The sequence below is a fragment of the Capra hircus genome, chromosome 14, assembly GCF_001704415.2.
Source record: "Capra hircus breed San Clemente chromosome 14, ASM170441v1, whole genome shotgun sequence".
NCBI lineage: Eukaryota > Metazoa > Chordata > Mammalia > Artiodactyla > Bovidae > Capra > Capra hircus.
The window spans coordinates 45,521,789-45,530,467 of record NC_030821.1 but is presented as its reverse complement, the minus strand read 5'-3'; the positions used below and the strand labels follow the sequence as shown (position 1 = coordinate 45,530,467).

At 37.2% G+C, this 8,679-nt stretch overlaps 1 protein-coding gene across 1 annotated transcript in view; it reads right to left on the bottom strand.

Annotated features, from left to right (window-relative positions):
• Positions 3,818–8,679, bottom strand: part of C14H8orf89 (chromosome 14 C8orf89 homolog) — a 28,659-nt gene continuing 23,797 nt past the window's right edge. Inside the window, exons 6-7 of the mRNA XM_018058418.1 lie at positions 6,019–6,057; positions 3,818–4,084 (exon numbers count right to left, since the gene is read on the bottom strand). Of these exons, the coding sequence (XP_017913907.1) occupies positions 3,936–4,084; positions 6,019–6,057 (188 nt within the window). The 3' untranslated portion in view covers positions 3,818–3,935. The remainder of the gene's footprint in view (positions 4,085–6,018; positions 6,058–8,679) is intronic.

The window sequence follows — 8,679 nt, the reverse complement described above, 5'->3', positions numbered from 1 at the left end:
TGACCACAGTTAAACAGCTACCAAGATTAAGGGTGGAGATTTGACCCCAGGCAGCCTGATATCAGGGGCTTCCGGGATATGTGAATTCAGTTCCTGGGTCAGGAGTATCCCTTCGAGGAGGGCATGCAACCCACCCCAGTATTCTTGCTTGGAGAATCTCACAGAGAGAGGAGCCTGGTGGACTACAGTCAATAGGGTTGCAAAGAGTCAGACACAACTGAAGCAACTTAGTACGCACGCAGCCTGACATCAGACCCCAAGTGGTTAGCCTGTATTCTAACCTGACTCTCAGAACTCCATCTGGCTGGGCAAAGATACTCACTATGTGACTAGAAGACCTAAAGTCCAGGATATACTCCACAACCCCAGCTACTCTGATGGCAACATATGTGACACCCAGCAACCAACTGGCCGTGTGGGGCTTCAGTCTGGCACCCAAGACCACCTCCCTGACCCTGGGCTGGATCTCAGGAGGGTTAGTCCAAACAGGATTGGTAGTTAGGGGATGGATAGTCATCTGAAATTGTTTCAAATTTATGTGCCAAATCTAAAATGTAAATCAATTTTTGAATGCACTTAATCTGCTAAAATGCACTTAATCGGGGTCAGGAAGATCCCCTGGAGAAGGAAATGGCAACTCACTCCACAATTCTTGCCTGGAGAATCCCATGGACGGAGGAGCTTGGTGGGCTACAGTTCACAGGTTGCAAAGAGTCGGACACGACTGAGTGACTTCACTTCACTTTCACTAATCTGCAAAAACACATTTGTATTAAATTATGTTGACTTGTCATGGGTCAGAATGTCCTGTCTTTTTGTCCATCTTTTTATTCTTGCCAAAACGATGCTCTATAAGCATAGACTTCAAGTCTGTCACAGCCCTAGAGTTATCGACTTTAGGATGAGCCCCTTGATGGCATTGTTTCACCAGGTCGTTTCTGGGAGACAGGTTTTTGGTTCTCTTCATGTGCATGTTATCTTCGATTATTCTCAAGTTTGTGGAGCGGTAGAAAAATTACAGGCTGATATCTCATTAGTATCAGATTAACAAATGATCCAAGAAAAACACTCCATGCATCAAAAGTGTCCTTCCCCTCATCTGTCCATTTTATATAGGTGTCCACTTACATTCTGAGGAAAGTGAGTTGTGTCTGTAAATGTGAACTCACACATTTCCTGTGTTTAGCTGAACAGTTTGGTGGAATCATCAGGTTCTGGTGGCAATTTCTAGACTTCTTTGGACACAGGCATCAATCAGGATACAGACCATAAGCATTCTGAAAAAGCCATACACTAAGAGGTAAAAACTGCTTGAGGAATCACAAATATTTATTCTAAAGCAGACCTTAGTTCAGTTAGGGCTGTCTGCTGACAGTGGTCATCTATTCAACACCCCAAACCCATCCCAATAGGAGCTAGTTCATAATTCCAATGGGCAGTCCACCCTTATTTTCAAAGGAGAAAAATCCAGATAGAAAAATGAAATACATGTTAAGCACTTGAAATTTATGACTGATTATGTGGGTCTACAATGGACCTTAAGGAGCTTTATAAAGTGTTCCTGATGTCCAGGTGCTGTGGAGCTGCTTGTCAGCAGCCACGTGGCACGATGGGAACCCCCTACTATCATCATCAATGAAACTATCCATACATAACAGCCTCATCTAACCTCATCTTTCAAGGCGCTAATGAGATCATGTGAGTGTAAGTGCTTTGTAAACCACAAATTACTACAAAGATGCCAGTGATTATTTAAATTTTAAACTATACCTTAGGGTTTATAATATTTCTCCTGATTTTCTGAGGTGGGAAACTAGACTCTCTCTCCCCTGATGCTTCACATCCTAAATGGAGTGAGGAAGGAGGAATTAGGGACAACTGACTCCACGCAGCTCTCATCAAGTGCCCAACACAAATGGCCCATCAAGTAAGTGCTATTGATGGGTGAGTCTGAGTAGGGCAGGTATGGACCTCCCCACGAGCATTTTTTGAGCTGGAAGGACATTCAAGATGACATTTTCAAAGAAGCTGTACTGTGATGGAAAGCAGGGACATGGGATTCAGGAAAGTGCAGGTTCAAATACAGGCTCTGGAACCTGAGAGCTCTGGGAACTTGGGTAAGTTATTAAATCACAATTGCTCTGTCTATGAAATGGGAAAACAATACCCTCACCTTGACGGACACAGTGGAGAATTGTTGACCTGAAAGAAATGCTAAAATCAACGGCCAGCACAGCTGGGTGAGAAAAAAAGTCCTACAGATTAATCGGAAAAAAAAGAGAAAAATATTGACAAATCTTGTTTCCAGTACTCCAGATATTTAAAACAGATAAGGATGATCTCAAGCATATTTGGTGTTCCTGAAGTAGAGAAATCAAAAATATGGGACAGAAAGAGTGAATATTCAAAGATGCAATGAAAGAAAAAATTTCCCCAAAATGTAGAAAAAATTGAGTATGCAGCTTTGAAAGAATATACTACCTTCCAAGAAATTTTACATAAAACTCCAGATTCTGGCTTCTCACATGACAGGAGAACTGAAGCTAGGCAGTGAGTGCCCATTTATGAACAGAAAAACATGCCCCAGCTCACCACAGCCTTCATCTGATTGGTGACGTTTAATGTGCTACTGACTTGGTGTCTGTAGGCAGGTGAATTGATGAAGTCTCCCCTGTACTACCTAACACTCCAGCCAAGTACCTTATTCCCAAATGCATAGTATGTCCTTGGTTAGGTTATTCCATTTTCCTAGAAATGCCCTCTCCATCCACCATCCATGTCTTTAAGGCCCATTTCTAACACTGCATCTTCCATGAAGCTTTCTCTGACTTCCCTGCTGGATGTTAGTTACTGCTTAATTTTTGAAACTCTGTTAACACTCCGTGGGTCTCTTATGGCCCATTTCTCATTCTCCACTGGATCAGTCATCAGTATCCTTGATTTTTCCCTGTTTTTCAGGGAGGTGTATTGACAAACACTTCTCCCCAACTCCTCAGGCTTTCTTTTTTATGTTTTTTTTTTTCTTTTTGATGTGTACCATTTTCAAAGTCTTTATTGAATTTGTTACAGTATCGTTTCTCTTTTTTATGTCTTGATATTTTGGCTGCAAGGCACACTGATCCTAGCTCTCCGCCAGGGGATTGAACCAGCACTCCCTGCACTGAAAGGTCAAGTCTTAACCACTGGACTACCAGGCAAGTCCTTCCTCAGGCTATCTTGAGGCTACCTCTCGACCTAGACCTTCCTCCTCCCCAGAGATACAGCGGGTCTCTCTTCCACCCCCTTTCCCTTCAGGGATGCCTTGTGCATGCAGGACAGATGCCTTGTTCTGCCTGGCAGTCGAGGCCTGACTGAGCAGGTGAGCCTGAGGTTGTCAGCGATCCCTGCTGTGCATTTGCTCAGTTCTCATGTTCAGCACTAGGAAGTCCACTGCTGCCATACATCTCAGGCAGCATTTCCTTTCCAAGTTTTACCAGCAAACAAAGCGAATATTCTCATTTTCATCTGCTTGAATACTTACCTCAAAACTGCTTCCAAACTCAAGCAGGGACAAGGTGAGGATCTCATTGGATGCTTTCTAATCCCAAAACTAAAGACTCACTCAAATCTGTTGCAGCTTCTAGCAAAGCTCATTGTACAGACACTCAAAAAGCATTTATCAAATAGAATCCAAAGGTGTAACTGGTGTGCATAAAATTGACAGACTAAAATTTTTCTTATGCTTATGTGTATCAACTATAAAAATAATTACCTTAGGGTCTCTGTGAGACTAACAAAATACAATATATTTCATATATAAGAGAAAACATTTATTTCCTATTTACATTTCCATTTTTATGTAAATCACTGCACATCATATCACATATCAAAAAAGAAAAGAAAGGAAAAATATAAACTTTAAAAGTCAGTGAAGAAAGCATCACAGTGTATGATAATCAGCAGTCTCGAGGCTCTCGTTTCTTGCTCTTTTTAAATTTTTTGCTTGTTTCTTGACGAATGGTGTCATACTCCAAAATGGCCATGTTGGAAAGTCTCTGTAAGTACTGAGATGGTGCTCCAGCAAGAGGATCGCTGAAGCCAGAACCTGTAAACAAACAAACAAACAGAAAACGCTTATTACAATTGAATTAAGCACACATGAATGATACTCTTTAGAGTACAAATGAAATATCTTTTCCTCAAATGACCATTAAACACCGCTAGTTCTTCATATAACACATTCTTTGAAGTAGAAATGAAAGCCACTTATCTTTCTAAGTGAGTGGAATGGCAAAGTGAAAGCATTCAGTCGTTCAGTCCTGTCCAACTCTCTGTGACCCCATGGACTATAGCCCGCCAGGATCTTCTGTCCATGGGGATTCTCCAGGCAAGAATACTGGAGTGGGTTGCCATTCCCTTCTCCAGAGGATCTTCCTGACCCAGGAATCGAACCTGGGTCTCCTGCATTGCAGGCTGATTCTTCACCATCTGAGCCACAGGGATGACAAGTCATCCAAAAAATATTTAACTCAAAAATGCTCAATGCTGGTATTTAATGATATAAAACTAAATCAGAGTTTGTTATTGTCTCTAAATAAAACCATTTCTCATAAATGTTAAGTGAAGTAAAACAGTAAAGTTATAAAATAAGTCACTCACTAACTGAAACAGCAATAATGAAGTTTCTATTATAGAAGGAGAGTAATAACATAATAATAGATAACATTAATTGAATGATCTCTTGTATGTCAAGTATTTTTCATCTATTTCATCTATACATCAATACTATGAAGTCAGTAACTAGTACTATCTTGGATTACAGCTTTAAAAAAGAGTTTAGAAATTGTTAGAGGCAGGATTTAAATCAAGATCCATCAATTCAAAGTTCCTATGTAATACATATAAATTCTTCTACTTAGAAACATACAAGGCTTTAATAGTAATAGACTGATCCATATTTCTTTAAAATGCTATTATTTAACTTCAGTTTCAAGTGCCAAAAATAAAAACTGTCTTCAGTTCTCCAATGTGGTTGGTATTTTTGTTTATTTCATTGAGTAATGAAGTAGAAATTGCAGAGAACGAGTAGAGGGGAAGAGCTGAGCAGGATTCCAGTTCTTAGCAGTACAATGAACTGGACACTTGGAGTCTCTGGCTGCAAAAGGTAGATTCTAAGAATTATTGGAGAAGGAAATGACAATCCACTGCAGTATTCTTTCCTAGAAAATCCCATGGACAGAGGAGAAAACAGGGCTACAGTCCCTGGGGTCAAAAAGAGTCAGACACGATTGAGAGACTGAGCACCGAGCAAGCATTAAGCAAACCTCAAAACAGTTCAGAGAACTGGTATCATACAGACCAATGCAACTGAATTGGAGACTAACAGTAATTCTAAGATTCTCAAATATTTAGAAATGTATACACATTCTAAATTATTCATTCATCAAAAATAAATTGTAATAAACATTAAAAATACTTATAACTGATAAAAAATTACAAAACTTGTGTGATGTAGCAAAAGTTGTACATAGAAAGGTTTACACCTTAAGATTCCTGTTTTAAAAAAGAAGACTGAAAATTAATAGGCTCAACATAAGACATTCATTAGGGAAAGAACAACCCAAAGAACATGGATGTGCGCAGTCGCTCAGTTGCGGGTGACCCTTCTCGACCCCCTGGACTATAGCCCGCCAGGCTCCTCTGGCCATGGGGTTCTCCAGGCAAGAATACTGCAGTGGGTTGCCATTTCCTTCTCCAAAAGAATATGGAAGAAGGACGTAACACAGGAAAGAAAATTCAGTGAAGTAGAAAACAAACTTACGAAAAGAAAGATTTTTTAAAAGATAAAAATTCTTCCTTGAAAACACTAATAGAAAGGGAAGTTCTCTGGTTCAATTAATTAAGAAAAAAAAAAAAAACAGAAAAGCTAGACCTAAATAACTAATATTAGGAAAAGTACAGATGGAACAAAAACTAAACTGCATGCCAATAAATTTGAAAATGTAGACAAAATGCAAAATTCTAGAAAATATAACTTACCAAAATTGATGGAAGGAGAATTACAATGCCTTAAGAGTCCTAAAATTAAAATGATTGAATTAATATTAAAAAATTCCTCCAAAGAAAACAAGTGATCCAAATAATTTTACAGACGAACTCTATCAGACTTTCAAGGTAGAAATCATTCCAATTTTAGGTCATATCCTTCAGAGAAAAGAAAAAGCAGAATACTCCCCAGTTTATTTCATGAAGGCATTATAATCTTGACACTGAATTCAGGCAAAGAGAAAATTAGTGGTAATCTCACTCACTAAGATAGATTTTAAAAACCTAGCAAAATATTAAATATGGTAGTACACAAAATGATAGTGAATTATGCCTTAAATGTGGGTATCCAAGGGATGTAAAACTGGCTGAACATTTTTAAAAATCTACAAATGTCATTTTTCACATTAGAAAATTAAACAGAAAATCACAAGATCATTTCAATCAATTCAGAAGAAAATGTTTGATAAAAATTAAACTTTCATTTGTTTTTAAAATAAAAAACTCTAAGCAAATTAAAGAGAACTTATTTATCTTGATAAAGGATATCCACGCAAAACCTACACTACACATCATTCTTTACGAGAAAACATTAAGAGAGTTTACTTTAAAATCAGAAACAAGTCAAAGATGCCTATTTTTCATTTCTATTCCCCACTGTATTGGTGGTTCTAGTCAGCTTAGTAAAATCAGAAAAATAAAAGCTTGGGTGGGGGGTAGAAAAAACCTTTGGAAAGAAAGAATAAAACTGGCATCATTCATATATGGTAATCTACATAAAGAACAATTATATATATTTCATATACTATGTTAATATATATACATAATATAAAACATAAATCAAGAAATAACAAGAGACTTTATCAAGGTGGGTGACTGTAAGATCAAATTGTAAAAAATTAACTACATTTCCAAATATCTGCAAGAGAAAGCTATAAATTTTAATTGTAAAAGAATTATGGCAGACTACTAATGATCTTTTCAAAACTTTTTACTCTTTCCAAAACAGAATTTTAGCTGAGGACAAGGTCAGCTAAAAGGGAGAGATTACCTTTCTCAGCTTGCTTTAGAGCTAAGTATAGCTTCGTTAGTGAGTGTGAACCAATAAGATACGAGCAAGTGTGCAAATTTTAAAATTATAGTCCTGTTATCCTAGACTTCTGGACTTAATGTTTTTGTTGGGATGTATTTGATAACTGCTTCAGTCTCCTCCATAGTTCTACTATAGCTCTGCACAGTTTGTCCCTTATTCATGATTCAGTCTTGGTAGGTTGTATGTTTCTATGAACTTACCCATTTTTTTCTAGGTTCCCCAATTTGTTGACATAATTGTTCACAGTAGCTTCTTAGAATCCTTTTTATTTCTGTAATCAGTTATAATGTCTCCTCTTTCATTTCTAATTTTAACTATTTGTGTCTTCTCTGTTTTTTTTCTAGTGTAACCAAGGATTCGTCAACTTTGTTTATCTTTTCTAAAAATTAAGTCTTGGTCCTGTTGATTTGTTTTCTGTTCTGTTTCATTTTGTTGTTGTTGTTGCTGTTTAGTCACTAAGTCATGTCCCACTCTGCTGCAACCCCATGGACTGTAGCCCACCAGGCTCCTCTGTTCATGGGATTTCCCAGGCCTGAATACCAGAGTATGTTGCCACTTCCTTCTCCAGGGGATCTTCCCAACCCAGAGATCGAACCTGCACCTCTTGCAATGCAGGCAGATTCTTTGTCACTGAGTCACCAAGGAAGCTTTATCTGTCTTTTCTCTAATGTTTATTATTTTCTTCCTTCTGCTAAGTTTGGGCTTAGTTTATTCTTTTTTTTCTAATTCCTTGAGGTGTAAGTTTATGTGATTCATTCAAGATCTTTTTCTTTTTTTTTTAATGTGTTTGCCACTATAAATTTCACTCTTAGCACACTGCTTTTGCTGCAACCTATAGGTACGTTGCATTTTTAAATTTTTATTTGTCCCCAGATATTTTCAAAATTCCCTTGTGATTTCTTCTTTGACCCATTAGTTGTTTGAATGTACTGTTTACTGCAGGTTTTTTAAAGGCCATCTTTATCAAATTAAGAAAGTTCCCTTCTACTCATAGTTTGCTAAAAATATTTTTAATCATGAATATTGAATCCTATTAAAATATCTTTTACAATTATTAAAGTGAACCTGTGCAGTTTCTCCTTTATTCTATTAACAAGATGATAGACATCAATTGCTTTTCTAATGTTAAATCAATCTCACATTTCTTAGATAAATCTGACATGGTGTGTTGCATTATCCTTCTTATATAACTATCACTGAATTTGAACTGATAAGTCTTGTTTAGAATTTTTACTTCTATTTTCTTAAGAAAAACTGGTCTATAATTTAAAGTTTCTTATAAGGTCAAAGCTAGGTTTTAGAATCAAGGTTAGTGACCTGATAAAATCGGTCTTCAAGTGTTCCTTCTTTTCTTATATTCTGGAATACTTTATATCACACAGCTTTTTAAAATTAAATGTTGGATAAAGAAGTTGTGGTACATATATACAATGGAATATTTCTCAGCCATAAGAAGGAATGAATGTGAGTCAGCTGAACTAACATGGATGAACCTAGAGCCTGTTATACAGAGTGAAGTAAGTCCGAAAGAGAAAAACAAATATCGTATATTAACACATAAT